This window comes from Syngnathus typhle, linkage group LG20 (genome assembly GCF_033458585.1).
Source record: "Syngnathus typhle isolate RoL2023-S1 ecotype Sweden linkage group LG20, RoL_Styp_1.0, whole genome shotgun sequence".
Taxonomy (NCBI): Eukaryota; Metazoa; Chordata; class Actinopteri; order Syngnathiformes; family Syngnathidae; genus Syngnathus; species Syngnathus typhle.
In genome coordinates this window covers 6,548,835-6,575,614 of record NC_083757.1, presented here as the reverse complement: position 1 = coordinate 6,575,614, position 26,780 = coordinate 6,548,835, and the positions used below count along the sequence as shown (strand labels likewise).

Sequence of the window (26,780 nt, the reverse complement as noted above, 5' to 3'; positions counted from 1 at the left end):
TACATCTTCGTCGTCACATCCTCTTTGATAAATCACAAGTAAAACATATGGAAATAGGTAGGACATCACCAAGCACCCTCATCGTAACCCCCCCTCCCCCCAAAAGTAATGACACAAATCCCATACATCATCATCCGGCCCACATTAAACACAAGAAGTCAAAGAAGAAAGCATCAAGGGGGAAAAACATTTTTCTCTCAGAGTCACATGAGTCCGGGAAAAATCAAAATGAGGAAAAGGAGGGGGGGGGGGGTCAAGTGCGTCTATACCAGAACATCACATTTATAGACACACACACACACATACGAGAGCCCCCACTGAGCCCCCCCTCCCCCAATCCCCCCATTTGCTATCTTCTTTGTTCCTATTTGGTTTCGGGGTGTCAGTCACTCACTCTTACTTCTTTTGGGTTGACTTTTTGCTTTGTTTTTGTTTTTTCCGTTGTTTTTGGTTTTCCTGCTCCCAGTGCACCTCTTGCTTTTCCTCTATAAACACCTGCAGCTCCTCCTCCTCCTCTTCATCTACTTTTTGGTCCTTTGAAGCGAAGATCTTTGGAGACAAAAGGAAGGAGGGAGGGAGGAAGGAATGGGAGCAAAGGATGGAGGGCAGGTCAGTGCGTCACCTCCTCCTCCTCCTCTTCAGTTTGGGCGTGTGTGTGTGTGTTTGCAGTCTCAGGTGAGACAGCGGCTGCCACAGGCCAGGCTTTGGTATCCGAGAGTGACGGTCTGCTGGGAGATGATGAAGATGATGATGGAGATGATGAAGTATGGAGGCCATTATCAATAAATAACTAAATAGTAAATAATAAATTAAAAATAAATAAATGAATAAATAAGAACAGGGGCCACATTTGCCTGTAGGGTGCGCACTCGCATGAAAACTTTGGTTTGAGCAAACTTCCTGCTGCTGGTGATGAAGGCGATGGAACTTCCTGATCCACGGATAGATCTTTGTTGTTTCTTTTTTGTTTTTGGCACAGAAAATAAGGCAAGCGGGACAAGTGGACGTTTGATAAGCGCATCCCATCTGGACAGGCGGGTGGGGTATAACTTCAAGAGAAAGTTGCTTTGGGGTTTTGCTCTTTGCTAGTAAACTGGAATTTAATAAAAAATCCAAGGCGAGAATATCTGGAAAATGTCTTGAACCATTTTCCGTCAGTTTGGTCGTAATTGCTTTTGTGCACTTGTAAGTTGCGTCTTCATCTTGGGTTGGGTTTGGAAGCCAACCTGGCGATGAGCCCCACTCGTCTGCTCCTCCCGGGGGATGAAAATAAGAGGCGCCTCGGCGAGGTAGAAGGTTGGGCATGTAAACGTCACGCTACGTGTCACGACCAGCGATGAGTAGGAGAAATCAATTCAAAGCATCCTGAGTGAAATGGGAATGTGTGAAAATGGAGTCGGGATGTAGCAGGAACGCAATCCCGTGGTTGGTCGGAATGCAAACGTCTAAAGCTTTTCTCTCCGTTTCTTTTTTTTGTCTTTTTCTATTTGGTTTTGAGTTTTTGGTATTTGTAGATTTTGGTTTTTGGTGTTGGTCGCCTCCCATCATGCACTTGGTCAACTTCCTGACACTCCTCAGCTCTACGTGGTGTTTTTTTGTGTTTTTTTTGGTTTCGAGTCGCCTTTTCCTCTTCTCTGCCTCCTCGTTATCCCTCCTTGTCTTTTGTGTCGACTTTTTTTGGCTTGGGAGAATAACGGCGAGGTCGAGAGATGGCTTTGGCTGAAAGGCGACATTTTTAAAGCTTCCTTTCTCCGCCCCCCCCCCCCCCCCCCCGTTTTCTGATAGGCCGTCACTCGGCCATAGCCCCGCCCAGGGGCGGCGGCGAGGCTTCGCTGAAGGAACAGAACGAAGCGGGGCTGGAGCAGGGCGAGTCTTCCGGGCCCGAGGGCGGGCCCAGGAGGTGAGCGGCGCCGGCGGGCGAAGACTGGGCGAAGGCCAGCCGGGGCGCGCCCCCTCCCGGGCCACTCACCAGCCCCATGGTGGGCGGGGACGCCGTCACCATGGAGATGGCGCCCGTCGCCATGGGCAGCAGGCCCGGGCGGTTGAGGAAGAGCGAGGGGCGCAGCGAATGCGGTACCCCGCCATGGCCACTGCCCAGAATCATATGACCCGCACTAGCCTCCATGATTGACAGCTGACCACCGCTGGCTGCCAGTGCTGCTGATGGGGCGAGGAAGAAAAGTAGGAAAGAGAGAAACAGGCGAGGGAAGGAAGGGGAGCAGAAGGATGGAATGAAAGTTGGAAAAAAGGAGGGGAAGGAATGTAGAAAAGGAGGGAGGGAAGGACAGAAAGAAAGATGAGGAGGGAGGTAGGGAAGTAAAAAGATTAGTCCAGGTTAAAGACACATTAGGAGACATCTGAAGGGTCACAAGAAGAAAAAAAGAAAAGGAAGTCAACTCAACTTTGTTAAGTTTGAACTAATCTACAATAACTCATGAATCCATTACAAATTCTCCAAACAGAGCTTCACACTGACACGCTAACAATGCTAGTCCACGTGACTCCCGGGCCGATCCTCCGCATCATCCCTTCATTTGGCTTTCCCGGCAGGAGGTCACTTCAAAGAGCAAAACCTCCATTGTGACGCCTCATTGATTTGGAGGACTTCTTTAGCCAGCACTGTGCGGATTTGAGATTTCCATTCGTCCTGACTGAGTCCACTGAGCAACCCAACATTCAGTGTGGACACAATGGGCGAGGGACACAATGACACACACACACACAGATTGAGTTTCGCTGACTACTCAATTTCTGTTTCCATTGTTGTAGAAGGAAGGTAGCAAAAGAAGTGTGGTCTCTAACATTTTGCCATCCTTCCATCAGGATTTTAATACAGTGGACCATACCGTTCATCACAAATGCAATTACATTCCTTGACCACCAGGGGGCAATATATGTCTAATAATAAATACATATAGAAGACTGCCAGAATTAAGTGACACAGTCACTTACGATGCAGTCAGAAGATAAAGAATATATGCACTGTTTCTTACCTCATTGCAGAACGTCAGCTGAGAGGCTTTTGCATTTGAACAATTTGGGAATAGGCGTCAATAATGTGATGATTTTTGCTTTTGGTGGCTGGACATGGTCCCTATCCCTTATTATCCAGAGTATATAATACCCACCTTGCATGGTAGCCAACGGATTGCTGCTCATGAGCGCCTGGTTCATTCCTGTGCTTACTCCCATCATTGTGTTTCTAAAAGACACATATGCAAAAACCTAATTCTCATTCAACTTCTTCTATTGTATGTGTGCAACTAACGCAGGGTGGACGCAACACACCCGAGTTGGTTAGAAACTGTGTGGTGGACTCACCCAGTGTTGAGGCCGTGAGAACCCAGACCAGGAGGGGCGGGGCTGGCTGTGCTATGAGGGGGCGGAGTCAAAGAAGAGGAGGTGAAACCTGCTGCCACAGAGCTGACGGGCGACGGTGACAAAGCGGCAGCTAGAGCGGGCACAGAAAACGACGACACTTTAGGATGAGAAACTTCACATAAGGAACACGTCGTATTCCTGGAAATCAAAATGGACATTGTTGGGTTTCCAAGAAATGCACATGTTGTATTGCAGGAAATAAAATCTGTGGACATGTATTGTCTCGTGGGGCTCCAGAAAATGGACAGACATGTTTTGTTGTAAGAAATAAACACGGACATGTCATGTTCGACATGTGTTGTTGAGCTCCAGGAAACGGACTTGTTGTTGTGTAGTGTCTAATAAAGCGCGATGTTTTTGCAGACTGTCATCGGCTGGGTGATTACGGAGAAGAGGCGACGTGTCACAGTGGAAATCACCAAAGTGTCACTCACAACACAATCACTGTTGACTCGCGCTCAGAGAAATCGTAGACCTCCTCAGCATTTCATCAAGCCACACAAAGACATGATCACATTTTTCATCTCGCCGACGGGCTCGTCTGGGCCCAGCTTTAATAAGAACGCACAAACGTCAATTACTGCTCACCAGAGGCGGAGGACTCGAGTCCACCAATTGACCCGGGTTCGATTCAAGTCGCCAATTTGAGGACTTGGGATTCGCTATTCTAAAACTACTGGTAGAGAATTTTATTCACACTACTTGTTGTTGTTTTTTTTTTTGGCGGGACTCAACACTATGTTGAAACAATTTTGAAAAGAACCCATTTTCACTTGTAACTTACTCCCACGGCTCGGCTGCTCACCTGTTGTGCTGAGGCTGCTGCTGCCCTGAGAGATACCTGGACTGGATATCTATCGACAGAGAGGAGAGCGGTTGGAGGAAAAACACAAAGAAAGAAGGCGTGATGGCGGCAAAATGGGCGTGCCGTACCATGTGTGGGCTGTAGCAGGGGGCTTTGTGCGTGACGGCGGGCGAGGTCTGGCCGGGCAGCGGCGGCGTGCTGCTGCTGGCGGGGTTGATGCGCTTCTCTTTCTGCCGCCGGTTGCAGAACCACACGCGGATCACCTCCTTCTCCATGTTGAGCTGTTCGGCCATCAGTAGGATCTCCTCCGAGGTAGGCTTCTGGTTCTGAGAGCGCGCAAAGCAAACAAAGTGAGCTCACCAGGCGAGGAAGACGCGGGCAGGTGACACGCGTGGCCTTACCGTGTTGAAATTGCGCTCCAATGCCACGCGCACGTTGGTCTCGATGCTGGTGCGCTTCTTCCGGCGTCGGCCCGCCAGGCCCTCCAAGCCCAGCAGGGGGGAGGAGATGGAAGAGGGGCTGGGCAGCATGCTGTCCACTGCCATGGTCTCTGCACAGAACAAAATTATGAGCAGGAGCCCTGAACTGAGGTGACCGACGTGAGCGAGTGCTCACCTGCGTCCCCGAGCCACTTCTCCAGTAGAGGCTTGAGCTTGCACATGTTCTTGAAGCTCAGGTTGAGGGCCTCAAAGCGCGAGATAGTGGTCTGGCTGAAGTCGTTGCCGTACAGTTTACCCATGGCGACGCCCACGTCGCCCTGCCGGTGACACACACAAACACAGTGTCAAAACATCAGATGCACACAGCATGTACACACGAGGTTCATGCATACCAGTCGCTCGCAGCGTACACAACGCTCATTGATATGCGCACAAACGCATGCCTGCAAACAAAATCACGCACTTGCTCCTAAACACACACAGTGTTTTCACATCACACAAGCCTCCAGTGGGTTTAATGTGGTACCTGTGTGAATCCCAGCTTGATGCGTCGCTGCTTGAACGTGCGAGCAAACTGTTCCAGCTCCTCCAGGTCGCTGGGCTCCTCCCCCAGGTGGCCAGCGTGGCTCCCGGCTGTCAAGGCCGAGTTCAGGGAGGCCGCCATGGCGGCGGCCGAGCCGGACGAAGACCCGACCGCCGCCGAGCCCACGCCGCTGATGCCCGTGGACGCTGGTGGGGCGTTGATGTTTCCAGCAGCATCGCTGCTTTTCTCCCTCTGCTGGCAGAAACACAAATGGGAGTTAAGCTCCACGCACTAGTTGGACACCCACGTTACTAGTGAGGCAAAACTCGAACAAGGACATCGAATCAACATGGGTTCAGCTTTCCATATGCATCTGCTTTGTTTTGTGTTTGAATGTGAATGCAAAGAGCGTGGCAACACGTCCAACATGGAGCTTAAAGTGACATCTGAATGCGCCGGCACACGTCGGCAGAGACGCCTCGCATGTTTACAATCTGCCGCTTCGAGTGGAGCCGCGTGCCGCTTTTGCGCGCAGGCGAAGGATGTAAACGAGCGTGGCGCCAGTCGAGGCGATGCATGAAGCCAGCTCAATTTGGCCGGCTCAATTCCTGACGGGAACCGAGGACGGGCCACGCTTAAGCGTATTAAACGACTCCTCCAAGAAGCCTGATGGCCAGCCACGTGTCGGCCATTTGGATTTGAAGTCGCCATTTTGGCACCGAGCAAAGATTCAGGGCTCCTACGAACAGGATGTTTGCCCAATCAAGCACCCTCTAGTTGCTCACCTGCGCCTGGAGGCTCAGGCGGGGCGTCGTGGTCAACAGGCTCGTCGAGCTTTGCTGAGGTAGCTGGATAAGATTTGCTGTGGAGAGCAAAGCTGTGATGAGAAACAACAAGGAGACAAAGGTGCAATGGTTTATTTCTGAATAGATAACCCTTCTTAACTTAAGAGAGCATGACCATGCACTTAATTACCTTGTTGCTGCTGTTGCTGAGTCTGGGGGGGCGGCTGCGACAGGAGAAACTGGGCCGGGGACTGGAGCGGGTGGCCTGGCATGAGAACCAGCTGTTGGAGCTGGAGCAGCTGCTGGATGTCCTGCAAGACCACCAAACGTTTGCTGAATTTCACGAGACCCTCTTCCATATTTGACATGGCGAGTGGTTGCCGGTACCTGCGCTGTGAGCTGGATTGGCTGAGAGAGGGCCAGCTGCGGCGGAGGAGCTTGCACAGTCATTTCCTGTTTGGCGGCTTGCTGCTGCTGCTGAGATGTTTGGCTCTGGTGCTGCTGTTGCTGGGCGGCGGCGTGAGCAGCGTGCGCGGCATGAGCGGCGTGTGCAGCGTTGGACTGCTGGACAGCAGCCGCCAGGAGCTGAGCTTGGGCCTGCTGCAGGAGCAGCTGCTGCTGGGCCGGCAGGAGTGCGGCCAGCTGCCAAGACAAAGACGCAAGTCAATGATGGGATGGAAACGTTCGTCCTGAGCAATGAACAGAAATTAATCGATGAAATTAATTCATATCCCCGGCCGGGTGGGATTTTGCTCCTACGTGAACAGTTTCTCACCCCCGCCAGCTGACTGCCAGCCAGCATCAGCTGCGTGTGATGGTGCTGCGCCTGCGCTTGTGCCTGCTGTTGCTGCTGTTGCTGCTGCTGCTGAGAAGATGCCAGCACAGCGCTGCAGGTCATCTCACAACTCCCTTCCGCCTTAACCTGAAGAATAGCACACATATTAAAAAAAAAAAAGTCAACGTATGAAATGTGTACAGTATGTAAAATATAATAATTCCAAAATTTAAATTGCTTTATTCAAAGTTGATTTCATTAAATGTCACATATGTAACATTGCTTGTTTTAATATTCATTTGATGTAATTATTTACAGCCCTTGTTTGCTAACACACGCACGCACACACACACACGCACACACACACACACACACACACCTTGCTGCCTGGTGTGGGCGAGAGTCTGAACGGGCTGCTTTCCATCGGCTGCAAAAAAACATACAAAGTCGTACATAAATACAACAATAGTCATAACTACACAATTTGAAAAAAATAGTTTCATTTTGGCATCTGTAGAAAGCAAGTTGGTATTTCACAAACTAAATTAATGTGTAAATTGATGTAGCATGACTACCAAAGTCCTAATTAGTCACTAAAATTGAGAGGATGGGCTTGGTCCGACATACTAAATCCAAAATGGGAGCTGGCCAATACTGCAGATTTTAGATGTTTATTTGACTCTTCAATAAATTCTATTCACCGAGCAAACATTTCCTGTTCGACGCTGCATAGTGACACGCCCCTACACTTAGCTCCGCCCACACAATCGCACAGAGTAAGGTAACACATCCCTGCCTCTACAATTAGGATGGATTGTAATTGCTCAGAAAAAAAATCCTCATATGAAAACAATCCTGGCTACTAAAAATATTTGAAGACCCACCTGGTCATCTGGACTATTTCTGTTAGAGTCTGAAACACAAGAAGCATGTTAATTGACAGGAGGTTGAAAAACAGCAAACAGCAAACAGGAAGACTCTTTGCTACCTGAGCCGTCGGCGGGGTAGTCCGGTCCGGCCTTCTCTTCCTCTGCTTTGGACATCCTGATATCTGTCGGGAACACAAAGATGAGAAGAAATGATGCACAAGGTCATAAGAAGATTGTTTTAAAATGTGTTCCTTGATGGCATGGCGTGGTATTTTCTCGATATGCAGTTTGGGAAATGACAGAGAACATGTGTGTTCTGCAGTTGCACAATGTTGCCAGAGAGTGGCAGCACCCTCCAGCTGAAATGAGAACGCTACACAGACAGGCCACAATATTAGGTACAGCTTCCATTCAAATTCAACATTTCCAGTCAAAGCCTTGAACGCAGGCAAAGTCTTACAAACACTTTTTGAATATGACACAAAGTCTTTCTACAGTTACAATAATTAAAGCAAAATATTCATCTCTCAGTGCACACACACAAAAATGCCTAAATTGGCATTTTTAGTGAGACTGAATCTCTTTTATGGGGATCCTGCCTGCTTGTGTGTGTTTGTGTGTCTGTGTGTGTAATGGGATGGCTGGAGGGGGTCCTAAACTGGCCTCTCGCCGTCACCCCTCCTCTTTTGTTGCCCACCCACCCCGCCTCAGTTACGCCTGTCAGGGGCCCATGACAGACGGCGCGTGGGTTCATTTGTGTGTGCGTGTGTAGTTGAAGAGGCAGGCTCCGTTTGGCGTGTGGAGGTCAAAGTTCTGGCACATGTTAGCGGTCGTGCCCCGCTTGCTCTCTCACACTCACACACTCACCACCACCAATCTTAATTTAGTGCAGCGATATTATTTGACTTATTTCAGATATTCTTTTTTAAATTCCAAATTGTAATGTTTTTGTAAGCATCAAAAAATGCTAAGTCAGCATCATTTTGCAGACCGTCTTGTAAGATTTGTGCTTTTAACACTGTTTTGTCACAACAAAATGAAGAATAAAGTACAATATATACAAAATGCCAGATAATCTTTGCCGGGATAAATAGTCAAATGTAATTGCTACACTTCGTGACAAAGTTTCATGCAGTTGACATGTTTATGCCGTTTCAACACAATTAAACCGAGAAAAAAAATAATTAATGTTTATCATAAAATGTCGAATGATCATCATTCAAATATTCAAAAACTTCTTCGTACTTCCAACTCCTTCCTCGCGACTTCATCCTGGTCAGGCCAGGCCTGGACACCGCTACACAAAACCCACGGTTGCCAGGCAACAGCCGGAAAGATCATTGTGTATGTGTGTGCGCGTGCACTTGCGTGCGAGTTGATCATTAAAGATGAGCAGGTCTGCTAGCTGCAGCATGCTAACACGTGGAGATGCTTCTCACACAAAAACAAATGCACACAAATACAAACAAAACACACACACGGATGTAAATACATGCTCACAAAACCACACAAACACACTTCCAAATGCAAAGACATGCACAAACAAAAACTCACATGTACAAATTTGCACACAATCGCACGAGTCCACACTCACACAGGGACAATTACTGAATGTGCATTTACAAACTGAACACACACACACACAAAAGCATAAGTAAACATACATACACAAAGACACACTAAAGCAAAACCCCGACACACACACAAACACACACACACGGTTTTAAGACTTCCTGTAAAAGTGTCCAGGACGGTTTTCAAGGTTTAGGACACGAGACTATCCACATGCACGGGCACACGCACACACATGCGCGTGCGTACACAAACACACACACACAACCTGTCCCAGGAGTGTTTATTATATTCGATGCGGCGGCTGTTTCTCGCACCACATATTTCTGTGCCGATCGATCCCTCGGACTCCCGACAAGACAATAATGGCAGTGCCTTTCCGTCGCCATTATTACCGGCCTTCTCGGAGGAGGGCGGCACGAATAAGAAGGAAAAGTAGAAAAGGAAGGAGGAACGACGCAAACGGCAACCACTGCTATGTTCACCAAGCTCTTTTTATCGTTCAATTATTTTCAGCGTGATGACATGAGTGAAATTACGAAATAGAGACGTTGATTGAACTTTTCCAAATTTCCAGGTCACGATCAGTAAAATACCTCATTAAAATCAGTTAAATTATTTCGTTTTAACTGATTTAAAGAGTTCCATTAAAATCAACTGACATTTTATTTTTATTATTATTACTACTTTCACGGAAAACAGGCTTGAAGTGGAAAGTAGGCACTCGACCCTTCCGATGTTTACGTTCATTGATGCCCTAAATTGTTCGCAAATTAGCAACGACGCTTGTCTGACGCTTTTCGACCGGCTTCACCTCGGCGTCCATCTCCCACTCGTTAATACCGCTCCAGCTCCCCCCAGCGCCGCTTCCCTCTCTGTGTTTAAACGCCTCGCTGTCATCGCCGGGATGCGATCCTTGCTCCGAACCTTCATCCCCTGCTTAAATCACTCCGATGAATTATTGAGCATATTTATTCAAACAACATTAATTATAAAATAGCGGCAGGAGGAAGGAAGGATGGTCGGGAGGGAAAGCAAGATGGAGGTGGGGGCTACTTGGAAAAGAGGGGTGGAAAGGGAGGAGGGGGTGAAAGGTGCTGTGTGTGTGTGTGGTGGGGGGGGTGTGTGTGGGGGGGGGGGGGTAGGAAATTGGTGTGGCTAGCGGAACAGAACAACCCCCCCCAAATCTCCACACACCCTCCTTCCCGGCTCTGCTTTGTATTCCGCGGAGATGACAGGGGGAAGCTTTATTGCTCTGAGTCGGTATCGATCGGGGCCCCGCCAAAGGGGGAGTCGGACCCACGCGCGTGCCGGGTCCTTTTTCAGAGACCCGCGTCTGTACAAGGATGACTTTGATTTGGCTCATCTGCAAGCACCGTCAACGTTTACATATGGCAGTTGGAAAAGATTCAACAGGGGCACAGTGGGCTAGTGGTTTCTGGGACTGCCTCGCATTTTTTTGTATATTTCCTGCACTTGACTGGAGGGCATATATGTAGTCTGCAGGACGAGTCTAAATGTAGCTAGCAAAAGATGAGACATTGTGATTTCCTAGAATGTTCTATAATTGTTAGATTTAGGGCCTATCTGGTAAAAAAACTAAAAAGTAACTTCCATACCTGCATGACTGACGCTCTTTTAGACATCATTCAATAATTTAAACTGTTAATCCCATAGTTATTGTTCACTTAGCAAACATTCAAGAAAAAAGAACCGCATGGAACTTAAAATAATGGCTTGAAAATAGAAATGCTTTTTCCAAAGTCAATTACAGCAGAGTTTTTAAAATAAAAGTCATTCACTTGAATTTTTAAAATTAAATGTATTATACATGTAGGAACTGTTATTAAAATCAAACTTTTATTTGTTTAAAATTGCTATTTTTGTTTAAAACAAATGAATCAATTAATTAGTGGGAAGTATTTTTTTTTTCTAAATGAAAGAAAAATAAATGCAACACATTTATATTATTACCTTGACTCTTGCAAATGTAAATCCTCAGTGGTCCACACTTTGCCCGCCCGTGTGTTGGACGCAGTTGAAAAGCTGCGCTTACTTCCTAAGCGGGAATTATAATCAAAACATTCTAAAATACACAAGCAAGCAACACACACATATGCACACATGAAAGGCACGTGTGTGTGCGTGTGTGTAAAGGTAATTGCACGCTCATAAGAAGACGTGTGTTTGTATGGATGACATTGGTTGGGGGCGGATGACAATAACGAGCAATTTAATGCAAGTCTGTCTCTAGATGCTTGATGGTGTGTGCGTATGTGTGTGTCTGTGGCAGACAACACGGCATGCTTCTCACTATTACATTCTGTCTTGCACAATGTGTCTTTATTACTGAGGCCGCAATCACTGCGCTTAGTCTACAGACGCCAAGTGTGTGTGTGTGTGTCTGTTTGTGTGCACATACGAGGGAATCACACACACACTGACTGACCTCGCGCCATTTCACACTTGTGACCAGTACAAATTAGATAAGGGTCCATTTTCTCTGCACCGGCAAACTTTCATACACACACACACAAGCAGACACACACACACATGCAATTTGCACTAGTTCATTACACTTGTATGCACACCCTCCCACACACAATGTACACAACAAGCTCAAAATGGCTGAAATGGCATCAGCAGGGGGGGATCATAGAGGAAATGTACGACGATTGAGAACAACACAACATATACCCCGACACACGCACACACACACATATAAATATATATATAAATATGGAAGGTCGCTAATATTTGAACCAATTAGAATATCAAAAAACACATAAAATAAAATATGTATAAAATAAAATTAAGACTTGAGTGACTTGAGAATCACGCAATGCTATCCTGAAGTTGCATTTAAAAAAAAACGGCCCAAGACTTCCACCAATGATAAAGTTGTAGTCACCATTATTTGTGACCAAGAGTTACACAAGAACATATTTGTAAAAAAGTTGTTTACGTCGGGCAACAAACCTTCGAAACACAAGATGCTAAAGCTAACACGAGGTTAGCATCACCCACGGAATTTCACGCCCGTGTCACGCATTCGTCAATGGCAATATTTAGCCTGCCACGTGTGGACTCACAGCGCTGTTTACATGAGTTGTCGGGGGCAGGCGGGGCCGTATCTCACGCTAATCGATAAGCGAGGGAACCCGAGGTGGGTTGGGGGGGGGACGGGAAAAAAATCGGTAAGGAAAGCAGGTTATCTCCTGTCATTAACAGAGGGATTCCCGTATGCTGGAGGTGGGGGGGGGGGGGCGTGTCAGGGAAAGACCAGCAGCACTCATTGAGAAAAACAGCGTGTTTGGCATGAAGAGAAAGCAGACAATTATCTCTATTGATTAAAGGCAGCCAGCCAGCACGGCCAAGACGGAAAACTACGGCCAGATCAATAGAGACGGAAAAGGAGGAGGTGGCGGCAGGAAGGAGCCGGCTGGGCAGCGCTAAGGAAAACCACATCGGCTGCCAAAACTCAACGGAGACGTTGGGAATTTAGCCCGAGACAAAGTTGCAAAGTTTTGTGGCATTTAAAATTGTTGGCTCCAAAGTAAAGCAAAAACAGCTAACCCAGTGTTGGCTCCAAAAAAGACAAGCTGGATTATTTCCACCCAATAGATATTTTGTATTTGATAATCAGGGTAGAGTACCCTCGACAATGTGAACACGCAGAGTCTCCTTGGCCAGGGTCAGCTGATGGCGGTGGAGGTGCCGTAGTGAGCAGGACGTAGGATTGTAGGTCTGAGACCAAATGGCACTTAAACGCCTCTCAAACTCTCGCCAGCTTTATTGATGCTTTGGACCGGGGCCAGATTGCCTCCGCGTGCGTGTGTGAGTGCTGATTGCCACGTTGATGATACACAAAAGCCCTAGAAGCTTCTTAGTTCAAACCAGATGAAGATGGAGGCAAACGCCTTGATGGCTTGCAGTGACACTGGACTGCTTTTATCTGACAAACTTTTTTTTTTTTTTTTTATCAGGCTTTTAACTTTGTCAAATATTGCAATCGGCAAAAATCTCTGTAACGTATTTGTTTGTAAATATATCACTCTGCAAAAGCCCTCCAGTGGTAAAGTTGTCTTATATATTGTGTCTACACACACACGCACACACACACACACACACACACACACGAGCAACAAGCATAAGCTACATATGAGCAGCTGCGCTAAGTCACACACAGTTAGCAGCCTCATCCACATTCTGGCTCAATGTCCAGCTTTTTTTTTTTTTTTTTTGCAGCTGACTGTGGCATGTTACTACACACACACACACTCCAGAAAAAATCATTCTGCTGGTCAATGAGCAAACGGAACGTACCGCGACCAGGTAGCAAACAACTCATAAAAACAAAGTATTAAATATTATCTGTTTAACCAACCACATCGAGTTTGTCTGTTAGCTTAACGCTAACGCACGCTCCGAAATAACAGCCAGGTTCATGAAACTAGTATCATCAATGTCGCAGCTTATGGCCGCACTGGGTTGGAAAAACGCAGCATTAGCTGTGCGCTCAGGGCCGAGTGGAAGCCTTTGCATTTCAATGCCCGGCGCAGCCTCCATTATTTATGACGCTTTACACCTCAAAACCAGCACTGCCTCCCTTCGCTAACTCGCGGGCTACCTGCATCGCTTTCTGTCTCGTAGCTAGCTACCTTCTTTGTCACCGTGGCAACCGGCATCACAAACACTGTGCACAGAAGGGGACGGCCAAAACTCCCGCTAACACGCTCAATAATGTGAGTGCTGTCTTCAAATGTGACACTAAGTTGTTTGTAAAAAATGAATGTTCGTATATCTATCGCCACTCGTTGGAATTGTTATTTGTTAATCACTGTTGTAAGATGAAGTCAAAAATTACTTTTTGCAATTACGCAAAATCTGGACTATTTATGAATTAAACAATATATTCGTATTCATTATATTTAGTCGTTTGATTGACATGAACCTTCTTGAAATTCAAGTGTGATAAGAAACTAGAGCAAAATGGGTGGAGTGCAAGAAGGGCATTCGTTTTATGACCCTGCTTGGATGCGGAAGAATCTCCATTTCCAAAATTAGACACCGGCTGACCCCGGCCCCCGTTCCAACAATAGTTTGGCGCGCGTGTCCCGACATCTGCCAGACATGAAATCAAACAGTGGTCCATTGGCTAAATGATGGACAACGGAGAAGGGGGCTAATATCCATCAGGACGTCCATCTGCGGACAAAAGCCTGCTGCCACCACGCTGGCCGAAAGCTCTACTGCTGGTCAGACTTAATGAACCTTACCCAACACACACACATGTGCGCACACAGGCACAACCCATCCCCCCTCTCTCTCCAATCCAGCTCTACCTTGGCCTGCAGTGGCCGTGTCACTGCTAATATTGACGACAACCCCCCCCCCCCCCCACCACCACCACCACCACCTTCCTAATGCACACTCTAACACACACACACGGGGACTCACACACGTGCACCCTCCCCCCACTTGCACTGGCCGGCAACTGCTGTTGTCCACATCTCACCTCATCCATAGTAGACAGTATTGATTTTCAGCACAGAAAATAAAAAAGGCCATGAATTTTAATGCCTCACTGTCTGTCTGTCTGTCTTACTTGGTGTGTATGTGTGCGCATCTGTGTGTGTGTGTGTGTGTGTGTGCTCCTCATCCCTTCACAGTCAACTCCTTATTCTTTGAGCCATCACGTCGTCCGTCCATCCTTCCTACCTCACAAGGATTCTGTCCTGCTTATCTGGGGTATCTTTCTGTCCTCTCACCGCCCCCCTCCCCTTTTTTTTTTCTTTCCCGGATCCCCACTCAATTTCTCCTGGGGGAAGATACGAATAGCATCCTGGTTAAGAGGCAGCCATGGTGAAGGGGGGGGGGTGACACAAATGTGAAAAGTCAAATTGTTAATTCGCTTGAAGTGATTTAAAAGATGTTGTTTATGGTCTTTTATGAAATATTGATAGATTCGACGGATGTTTGGACTTAGCTCACTATTGAGTGGGCCCGCTGTAGTCCTCAATGGCTACAACTTTGACTCTAGACTACACATTCTATAAACATGACAACGCCCGAGCTACTATTTTTCGATGTGCCACCGTAGGGTGACCATCACCACCGTGTGAGCATTACTAATAATAATTAAGCTAAATGACACACATGAGAGCTTTCAGTGTAAGTGCTAATGGAGACTAATGACCGAACTGATGCAACAAAAGAGCGCTAAAGCACAGGATTTTATTTTATTTTTTTTTTTTTTTTTTTTTTTTTAGCAAAAGGAGCAATAATGGTTCCCTGCAGTTACTATTACTGGTGAACATTTATTCAATGTGAAAAATGTTCCCAGTTTTTAATCAACCCTTGCACATTAGAAGGGAGGTTTTTTTTGCAAATAAATGCATAGTCTTCACAGGATCCTCGGTTAATCCGTTCTTTTCGATTAATCAATTACTTGATGAAACAGCTAATGCAACAATTACAACAGGACAACAGTTCGGTTTTAACGACACGGTTTAATCGCTAATGGATGCAGACGCCCTGTTCCAAGGGTGATTACGGAGTCGGTGTAAGATCTCCAAACCTGCTCCCACGCCACCCGCTCGCCTGTGCTTGGTCATTAGCGTCTGCCGCGGGTGCTGGAGGTCTTCCTCCATTTTCAGCCTAACCTTCAGGCTGGTTCAATCAAGCATCAATCTGGATGTTTTTTTCCAAAGCTGGCAAGACCGCCACCATTGCGTGGGAGGAGGCCGCAAACACAAGCGGCCGGGATCAAATGTCACCCGAGAGAGGAAAAAAGATTCACAATTCCTGGGTGCCCTGACTGCATGGCAAAGTGTTAGCGACAATGTTAAGCCTGTTTGTGTAAATCACATTTACTGTCTGTACTACACTTCTAACGTGCTACATTTACATCCGATTCATTGATTATCAACCCCGAAACGAAAAACAATAAAAATACATATTTCGTGATGTATTTGTTTCAAAGGAACACATGCACTCAAATGTGTGATTTACATAGCATAGCAACGGCATCAATGCGATCGGGTTTGCTCATTGCCTCAAAGTCAAGTCCGCCGTCTGGACGGCCGTCTGGTCAGCTAACCATTCAGCCCCACCCACTGACCCCTGACCCTACCCTCTCTCTCACTTGAACTTGAGACGTGACACCGCAACAGACCGGCTGGGTGTGGAAGAAGAATGGCCCCGATGATGCCTGGCTTGCATATGAATGGTGAGGGGGGTAGGGGGGTCAACGGTGAGGGGAGGGGTGAGGTCAAGGGGTGACGGGTGAAGGTTAACCCCCTCCCTAACCCTACCCTTGCATCACACACACAACGCACGCTAACTGACGAGCACACAAAGGCTGCATCGTGGAGGGCCAAGGGGGTGCGGGGGGGTACTGCACGATGACACATGGGCAGGTGCACTACGCAAACACACACTCATACAATTCATACTTGAGTACACACACATGGGCGCGCATCAATAATTGGTGTCCAACATCTAGGAAATTACCTTTTGAATTATTTTCAAGCTATACCAACAACAAAAGCCAAACATTGCCAATATATGTAGGATAAGAACTTAGCCCAGACATGAGAATAAATGTAAGATTGTTGTCACATAGAGAATATTTTTGGATTTTTTCTTTTTACCATAGTAAAAATTTTAAATGGGTGCGTCGACTTTCTCTGAGCACTGGTTGCATGTGTGCTGCTGGAGACGCCGTGGCGCCCGATGCTAATGCGTATGGCTAAGCTAACCAGACGCATCTGAGCCAGTCAATCCGTCATCAAGAGTGGCCTGAGACGGCGATAGTGCCGTGGCTTCCGACTCCGTTACACGTAAGCCACCATCAGGCTGCCTTCCGCGTTTTCACCATCCCGCGAGATAGATAGGGGGGAGGATCCAGGGAGAGGGTGGGGGCGGGAGGCTACCGGGACCCTTTCAAATCCCCCAAGGAGAACAGAGGGACTGAGTGCTGGGCCTAAATGCAGAGTCTTCTTAGCTCGCACCCCCGAGGGAACGCCAACGCGGGGGCCATTTTACTGGAAGAGAATCGTGCTGCCAAGCGCACAGCCAGTTTACCATATTCATACCACTTCTTTACAGGGGTGGGGGGGGGGGGTAGTCACCTGTCCTATTTTGCCGCACCGGCTCGCACCCCTTAGGGGGAACCATTAAGGGCAACTGTGCGCATTCTCTCTCTCGTAACCCCCCCTCATACTATCTGAGTGTCCCTTCCAGCCCTTTTCCATATGTAGACCATTTCATTCATTCCATCTCAACGCTAATAAAGTGTAATAAATTTGGAAGACAACGCTGACAGGTGAATCCACGAGTAGCCCAAGATGAAAGGCGGACGGAAGTTGACTCGACAGCGCTACCGTTTGATTTAAGGGTGCCTCAATTTTTGAGTTTTGCGAGTTGTTCATTATTTTTTTTTTTTTGCCTTTGTTTTCAATAAAATAATACAGGCGATGCTTTAAGTTTCCATCTTACTTCATGAAACATAAAAGTTGCGGCTGGCGTAATAAGGTGCGCCAAGGCTAAATTCCGCCAATCTCGCCTGTCTCGCTCTCTCGCTAAGAAGTGTGTGTATGTGTTTAAACAGCTCGTTTCTATTCACTGGCCTTGATGAAAGATGCTTGCCCGCTCAAGAAACAGCTGCTGCTAACAGCTACCGCGGGACAGATTGATGTCAACGTGGCGGATTGAAGCGCACCACAACATGTCAATGTTACTCTGTGTGTGTGTGTGTGTGTGTGTGTGCACTGGTGAACCAGTGGACTTTGTTATCATTACAACCTCACAAACTCCACATGAATGGGGGAAACGATTTTAAGGACACGTGTTGGGGCGAAAATCATGTCTAAGTTGCCCTGGGGGACTTGCGAGTGTGTGATTGTTAAATCTGATACTGCTTTTTCTTCATTTCAAAATAATCATAAACCCAAGTCCCCTGCTAATCAGCGGAGGATGACAGCCCCCCTGATAGCGGGTAAACGTGCGCATGCTAGAATGTGCATGTACGGAACACAGCTTGCGTTAGCGAGAGGGCGCTAAGGCAAGGCGAGCAATACGATGAGGTTAAAGTGACGAGTCAAAGTCATGAGGAGATTGAGACGCGCCAGAGGAGGACGAAGAGGAGGAAGAGGAGGAGGAAGGATGGTGAGGTGTGCTACAACAGATTCATTTCATTTGTGGTAAAGAAGCAGCGGATAATAAAAGAGGATAAAAACGGAGGAGGAGGGAGGATGGTGATAAGGAGGAGAGCTGGGAGCCAGTTTTCCTGCTTTATCTGATGAGGATAATGCGTGTGTGTGATAGTCTGTGTGTGTGCACGTGTGTGTGTGTGCGTGTATGTGTGAGAGAGGTTAAGTTGTGATTTTAAATCAAGAAGATGGGGGGGGGAAACATCAATAGGAGGCAGTTATGTCCTGTTTTTTCTTATGTGCATTTTCTAAAATTCAATTTTGACAATGGATACCTATACAGATTTGCATATTCATAACATAATTGTGTGTATAAAATGCATTCTGCTGCCTCTTCAGGTTCTAACTTCAAACTGAATCAAGAGGGATTTGCATAGATGTAATTAGTATGGAACCACCAATCAACAGAATATAAATATTCGACGCTATGACGACGAGTAGCTGCACGATTCTTCCGGTTTGGACCAACTTGTGTTAATAGCATGTGTTGTGCATGTGTGTGTAAGTGTGCATTAGTATGTGTGTGATGTTAGTTGACCAGATTGAAGCACTGAGCAGAGCACTCCAATTTATTGAAAACATTGTGGAACCCTGACCCCCTTTGGTCCATCTTCCATTGTTGTCACTTTACTTCTGTTTCCTTTCATACATACATGCAGACACCCCCCCCCCCACCGCCACCCCCTAACACATTTATATATACAAAGCCCCCCTCCCGATATGATATTGCAATTTTTCACCCCCCCACCACCAGTACAGGGGGAAGGGGTCAAGCCAAGGAAGGACACGGTGCAGCCCCCCCCTCCCCAGACTCTCTCTCTGACCTTCATTAGCATAAATCCTGTCCGCTAAATTAAATTGGGGGGTTGAGTAGCCCCTCGCCAGCCTCCAAAACTGTGCTGACCAGCAGCCAAGGGGACACAAAGGATCCAATTCGACTAACCGCCACATGTCTCTTCTGACTTTATTAGCTCAATGTGGAGCTGCTATGGAAAGGAAGCCCATTGTCGCACGCACACAGACACACACTAGAAACTCAAACTGAGGGAAATGCTCTCATAAATATTTATATTCATTAATTTCAGATTTTTGTTTTCATGGCAGGAATTAAAATTGTTAAACACTTTTTTATACATTTGTTAACTACAAGTTTAGAAGCAACTTTTATCGCTCAGAGAATTACACATGCTATTAAAACAATCACATACCGTAAATTCCAGACTATAAGCCGTGACTTTTTTCCGAAATTTTGAACCCTGCGGCTTATAGTCAGGTGCGGTTTATATAAGGATTTTTTTTTCGTGATTTTTGTGATGACTTGATCACTTTTATACACTGCGGTATCTTGAAGAAAAAAACAACAACAAAAATACTATTTTGAAACACTACTATGGCTGCTGCTTATTCTGGCTGTGTTGCTTGTGACTATTATGAGCTTTAGTAGGAATGCACGCTCGGTGACCTGCGTCAAAGGGCTCTAAACCCTTCGTCACAGGCAATGTTTAGAAAGACATGTTAAAGTATGTTATTAAAACTTTAAAAAGGCTTTCTGTGAACGGTACTTCTTTGTAAAAAAATGCGTGCGCACGTGCGGCTTATAGTCCGGTGCGGCTTATATAGGAAAGCAACTAAAATATCGACCAATTTTAGCTGGTGCGGCTTATAGTCCGGTGCGGCTTATAGTCCGGAATTTACGGTAATTGTCCCTTTTGCTAGCCTGACGCCAACTCAACACAAGTGTGGCCTCAGAACAAATTCAACTTGGTACTACCGTATTATATTAAAGCAGTGTGTACGCAAATATGCATACACAAAGATAAAAAAACACATCAGAGCAAACTTGAGAGTCTGCACCCCACAGCATCAACTCCTCACATGCAGAGAGGACCAGCGGGGGTCCAAACGGCGGCTTCATTACTGCAGACCCCTGTAAGGCGGTCCGGCTGGCTAGCTAACAACAACAAAAACAAGTGAGCACACCTCCGGACGACACACGCAAAATTCAACAATTGCCGAGTGGATTTCTTTGTGGCGGCACAATGAGTGCAAAGTGAGCGTGGGAGGTGTGGGGGATAAGGACAGGTCGGCGGAGAAGACTTCGGGATAACATAGCGGCGGTGATCTGGGATTAGCGGCGTAAGACGCTTATCGTTTAACCAGCTCCAACTGCAGAATTTAAGGGGAAAAAAAATCATCCAGGAAATGGGGTGCATTGGTAGCGAAAGCAATTTACGGGCGCAACTCCGACATTTTCTCTCAGAAAAGTCACTAAGGTCACAGAATCAGCCAAAAAGTATCTTGATTTACAAGTGCCTCAACTTTGGGATTTTTTTTTTATGGCTATGTATGTGTCATCACTTGTTTGCAGTTTTGTGGCCTTTTGTCGTTGGAAAGGGAATTGACATTTGTGCTTTCCGGACAGCTTCTATGTTGTCCAGGAATGCCAAGTCAGGTACACACACACACACACTGAATGAGGTTGATTTGGTTGTCACGTCCACATTGGAAAAAAAAAAAAAAGATGCCCCCCCCCCTGTGGCCAGGAGAGGGTCATTATCTGGTGGGGGGGAGCGCTACAGGGGGGAAAGTAAATAAGTGCAAGGTTACACGAACAAGTAGCATAAAAGGCAGCAACAAATGGTGGCAAACGCACACTAGGACATGATTGTCAATCACACACGAGGGCAGTCAAATATAGGCTGAGTGCAGCCAATTTAGCCGCTAATGCTTTCTGCGTCCATCAGGACAGAGATGGCATGTCTGTATGTGTGTGTGTGTGTGTGTACGCACGTGTGTGTGTTTACCTTGACTCCGCTACTTGCACGTTTGTGTGTCTAATGGCCAACCAATGTTTCCACGGTAACGACGGAGGTGAAGCCGAGTTCAAACGCCAGCAGCAGGTAGCGGCCATATTGTCAAATGACGCGCGACACCGCTTTTATGACATTTGAGTGTGATTTCTATAGATATATAAAAAAAAACAGATGGACTTGTATATCTATATACACACACACACACAGACAGTAATCTTGAACTATTCAGAAACATCGACTGTGCCTCTTTGTTCGCAATCGTGTTAATAATTTCAGCCGAGCACATCAGTAGTAATGTACGCTGAACTACCGAAGAACCTCCCTATTGACAAAAATGAGCGTAGTCACACTTTTGACATTTACCAAAGTTTTTTTAACCACAATTCCCAATGGGAAATATTCTGCTGGGAATGACAACACCCCAAAGTGAAACAAATGAGGTAAAACATTTAACGTACGATTGCATTGCAGGGCAGTGTGTGTGTGTGTGTGTGTTTGTAAAGCCCAGCATGGGTGTGAGGCAGCTTAACGCAATAAAGCATGTTGTATTGACATCTGTGTTGTGTCTATTGATTCCCCATTATGGAGCTAACAAACCCGCCCGGACGCTTTGTCATTGGCAATCACGTTAGCGCCGCGGCCCGCCAACGACGGTGCCCCCCCCACCCCCTTTTTAAAATCTGATCCATACACACACACACACTTAAACACGCATTCCTTCACATCCACGGCACGCTACCCCACGCACACACACACTGGCGGCGGGAGTCAAGTCAATGGTGGTGATCAATAGCCGTGGAAGGTTAAAACCAATCACACAATGGGCCGCTGTGAGTTGCTTCCAGATAAACCGCACATGTGACCTTAACGTGCAATTATTGAATCGTCAACCTGCGTGTACCCACCGCATTTCCACACCTACACAAAGCGTGCGCACACACAAAGAGCCTCTTAAATGTAAAAGGCCTTTTTTACAATAGTGCTACCTTGACTTAAAAGTTGATTTTAATTCGAGTGACTCGGTTTCGCTATTTATCAAATCATTTTCTATTTAAGCGCTATTAATCCATTCCAGCCCCAAATAAAGCATGACGATCTTCATTTTGAATGAAGAAAACCAGCACATATTGAAATAAAATACAAACAGAATCTAAATAAATAAACTAATCTCATAGAGATTGTATCTTTTTAAGTGCTACCAAGCGAAAAACCTGGGAAACTTATCTGCTAACTAACTAGCTTTAACAACTGCTAGCTGCTAACTTTGAACTGCAATTCGGTTATTCACCGACAGTCGAAATTTTGTTTGTTCTAGCGAGAAAACTATCATTTCTCAGTTACAAAATGTAATTTCGTGTTTTTAATTGGCTGACCAGATCTCCACTGAACTGTAATGTGGGAACTGTCAATGAAGAAAATGTCTATACCAACTAGGAAAAGCAAGTAGTGACAGACAGATGCAGTAAGACACTGACTGGTCTATTCACACATCCACACACAGGTAGAGCCAATTAGTTCAGGCCTTTGCTTAGGCAGTTTGGTCCCGACACCAGCACCCCCCTCCTGGGCACAGCGAGGTAAAAATCCAAAGTGTGAGAGGAAGGTTGTTATCTGACAGCGCGGAGCATTGTGTGTGTGTGTGTGTGTGTATGTTCAGAACTTCTCCCCACAACTTTAAGTAAAAACCGACGTCCACCGTCTTGCCTCGGCTATATTGTGGCGCTGCGGTCAGTGTGTCTCGCCACTTGCTGTCAGCCTCAGACATCAGAAGATGGCGGACCTCAAATGAAAAGAATGTTGGGATAACAAGCCCAGAGGCGTGGCATACGCTTTGCGTGTCACTTAGTCATTAGGACTAGACCGAGACTCTTAGCCCTTACTAGCATATATTCCAGCTACCAGTGACTTGAGTCATTTGTTTTGCTTAATCATAAAGAACGTGTGGCCATGAGAAAGCTGGTAAGAAAAATGAAAAGAATCCATTTTGTCAGACATGCAATGGAGACGCCCACAGCATTTGAGAACAGAGACAGCGGCTCGATTTTTCACGACTATACACTACCTAAGGTTTGTTTGTTTGTTTGTTTGTTTGTTTGTTTGTTTATTTATTTATTTATTTATTTATTTATTTATTTATTTATTTATTTATTTATTTATTTATTTATTTATTTATTTATTTATTTATTTATTTATTTATTTATTCATTCATTCATTCATTCATTCATCCATGCATTCATTCATTCATTCATTTTATTTTTTAATTTATTAGTTCGCTAAAGAATTCACTAAAAACTCACTGGACATGTTTCCATTTTACAGGAACTTGAGCATAAAATCATTGATTTATTTTCACACTAACCCGAGGGATCGAACCCTGCACCTTAGAAACCCAGTAAGCCGCGTTCATGCTTGCGTCTGCCGAATGCGGCAGGCTTGGTCGCGTATCAACGCCGAAGGGGAGAGTTAAGAGTGTGAGAGCGTGAGAGGTCGCAAGCAATCATACAGATGCACGGCCACGGTCAAAGGTGCAGATCGCAGCCAGGCAGACTTGCGGCTAACAGACTTAGCTAAAGTGGCTTACGGGGCCCCGGCCCGGACCGCGGCGGGCAAATCCAATTCAACGTTGGCCGGGGAACCCAGACATTGTTTTTTTTTTTGTTTTTTTCCATCGGCGGGGTTTCCAAATTCTAAGTAGGCAGCACAAACCGGGGTACCCGCAACAATTGAAACGGGATGAGACAGAAAAACATTGCACCAACGTCGACACAAGACCAACCAAAAGTCAAGTCGAATTGCCAATCTAACACGCTAAACCACATCCTTTAAAACAACTGTGCTCATAAACACTTTTTCAAGGGCCTTGGAGTGATGCAAGAAATAAAAACTTACCTTCACAACTTACCTTCCCAGCCTCCTTCGGCATCAAAACATTACAGAAATTTATTTTTAACCGGAATTTTTTTTCTCAAAGCTATTTTCACTTCTTGTCTCAAAACCATCCAGACTTTCAATCTGGAGGTAACAGAATGCGCATGGCTCCCGCGGCGTAAGATAAAGTGCAAAGGGGTGAAACGTTTGGATGTTGACCATCATTAACCGGGTGCCGGTGTACCTAATCAAGTGCATGAAGTCATCCTCTCACCCTGTTAGCGTACACGCCTCATTCATTATTCATCTTTTCTTTGACTTTCATTTCTTAAAGCGTCGACGGACAAAATGACCCCCCCCCCAATCTCCTCCAAACAGTGATTACGCATCAGCCGTCAAACGTCCACTTACACCCGCTGCCATTTTTTTTCCCTGCCTTTGACACCTACTTAAGGTGAAAGGCTGAATCGCCCTGCCATGACTCACTCCCCCCTTTTTAAATCCAGCAGCAACCCCCCCCAACACACATCAAACCCTGTCCCACCCCCACGGCGGCCATTAGATATTTCCGCCTGGATGGACTGAGCCAGTGTAGTGGGGATGGGTACAATGCTGGATTGGGGGGATGATACTTTTGCATCCAGTCCCACTTGAATAAACACGTAAACAAGCACGCACACATGTGAATGGAGTTGGGTCGGCTGAGATTTTAACAGGATTTTGTACAGGGAAGAAAAAAAAAAAATCACGGCAATTAGCCTCCCCTAAATATTGTATTTTTTAATAAATTGTATTTAGAAATGGGTGTATAGAGTCAATTCTATTAGAAATTTGTAGGACTTCTTGTTTTAACAAAAAAAAAAAAAGCACTCTAGGTGAAAAAACTGCCATTTGTTCGGGTTGACTAAAATGTACGTTATTTTTTCAACCAATTAAAGTGACTTTTAAAATATGCCCTAATAATAAATAACAATAAAAAAGACAATCATAATGGATGGAGGCCGGTCTACTAAGAATTTAGTAGGATTTTGTATGCATAAGAAAAGCACTGGACTTGTTTTTTTGAAATTGACCTCGAAAACGATTGTAGAAATAAATGATGTTAACATTTATTGCATTTATGTGGCAACTTTCTTGCAAACGACTATTACTCGCAGTGCGTTCACAACTCGTAATCGCAAAACATGACACACACACACGCGTGTGTGTGCATTCATTGGCAACAACCGAGTGGCATTTTACAGGTGGACGGTTGTAAACTGGAGAAAATGTGCGACTATGACGGCTCCTAAAACGGCACATTCCACGACAAACGCACAAGGAGCCGCTATGCGATATTATCTCGTCTCTAAGACTGTTCCACTTATTTATTACACTTACCTTGTGACAAGAATATTCTTTCCCGCCTGACATCGGCGACCAAACTTTCTGCCGAGCAACCCCCATCAGCCACCCCCGAGCTTTCCCAGGCCCGCATCAATATCCACTAATCGATAGATGACCGTGAACCTGACCGCAGGAGACGCACGGAAAGGATGCGGGACGGGGTAAACATGACAAATACACAAACAAACGCTAATTTCCGCATTAAAACATTTGGAGTTGAAATAGCAAGATGAAATGACGTTTATAAATAAAATAAATAAACGTGTTGTACTTTGATGAATAAATGATAAATCCCCCTGCATGGTTCACCTGCTTGTGAATTCGGCATACAGTACAGTAGAATAGAAAACTTTTGATTTATAATTCAGGTGGAGGGTGTTACAAAAAAAGGTGCCGTTACTCATATTTTTGTTTTCAGGTGAAGACTAACAAATTTTCTCCATTCTTTTCCCGAAATTTCTCATTTGGCTTGCATTTTTGCTAATAAGTTCAAACGAAACAACGGCCAATTATTTGTGATGTCCTCAATAAGTGAAAGTTCTTATTTGTGAAGACGATAGATTCCCCTTGTGATTATTGTTCTCATTCAAAATGCTGGGAAGGAGATTTTCAAAAATGTCTTACCGGGGCTGGACCGCGGAGCCAGCGACGACTTGAGTCTCCAGGCGCTGAAGTCGGACGCAGTTCTCTGAAAGACGAAGGGCACCGGCAGGGGGACAAACATGGTCCTCCGTCGACCTGGGACCCCTTCTTTTGCTCCTTGCTTTTTATTGTGCTCTCCTCTCAGCCTTAATTCTCCCTCTGATCTTCTGTACGGACAAGAAACAGGAGCAGTTTTTGAGGGGTTTTCTCAAAATCACTTTTTTGGGGGGGGGGGGGGGGGCGGGTTCTTTTGTTGTCTTTGGAGGTAAGCGTTAAAAGCTGGGAGGGGGAGTGCAGGTGAGGCGCTAAGCTCCCGCTGGCGTGCGCATGGACAACATTGCGGCTCCTCGACGTGTAGCGCTGGGCTCGTGCGCTTCTCCTGACCGGAGGCAAAGTGTCCTATTCTCGGTTTGAATGGATCGCATGGGGACAAGAAAAAAAGTAAAATTCCGGCCGCCGAGCGGCTGGCGATGGCTGATCAATTGACAAGTAAATCCATGCGGATGCTGCTCTCGGTTCTTTGGTACTCGATGGGATTGGCCTCCCCCCACCCCCCCTTTAACAACGGTGGTCGCGCTCCGTCGCCGCGCAGCCTGAACGCGCTCTGCTGCTGGCGAGGTGCCTCAGCCAGGATACAAGAGACAAGAGACACCCACCCCCGCTTTTACACACACACACACACCCAACCCACCCCCACTTTTTTCCT

General features: G+C 46.2%; 1 protein-coding gene across 1 annotated transcript; it reads right to left on the bottom strand.

The window, feature by feature from the left end:
• Positions 1–1,789: 1,789 nt before the first annotated feature.
• Positions 1,790–26,156, bottom strand: pou2f2a (POU class 2 homeobox 2a). Its single transcript, XM_061267694.1, has 16 exons — positions 26,057–26,156; positions 7,698–7,760; positions 7,573–7,622; positions 7,089–7,136; positions 6,710–6,856; positions 6,322–6,576; positions 6,125–6,245; positions 5,935–6,026; positions 5,153–5,401; positions 4,802–4,943; positions 4,588–4,736; positions 4,315–4,512; positions 4,187–4,235; positions 3,322–3,451; positions 3,129–3,202; positions 1,790–2,157 (listed from the first exon to the last, which is right to left on the bottom strand). Exons 1-16 carry the CDS (start codon positions 26,154–26,156, stop codon positions 1,790–1,792), a joined length of 2,235 nt encoding a protein of 744 aa, XP_061123678.1.
• Positions 26,157–26,780: the final 624 nt, after the last annotated feature.

What these genes read in the sequence shown, in the direction of transcription:
- pou2f2a (XM_061267694.1), bottom strand. Translation starts at nt 26,156, where the DNA reads ATGTTTGTCCCCCTGCCGGTGCCCTTCGTCTTTCAGAGAACTGCGTCC. An exon ending in CTACCCCGCCGACGGCTCAG is followed by an intron (nt 7,623 to 7,697) that starts GTAGCAAAGAGT and finishes CTTGTGTTTCAG; the next exon opens with ACTCTAACAGAAATAGTCCA. An exon ending in CAGCAGCCTCAGCACAACAG is followed by an intron (nt 3,452 to 4,186) that starts GTGAGCAGCCGA and finishes TGCCCGCTCTAG; the next exon opens with CTGCCGCTTTGTCACCGTCG.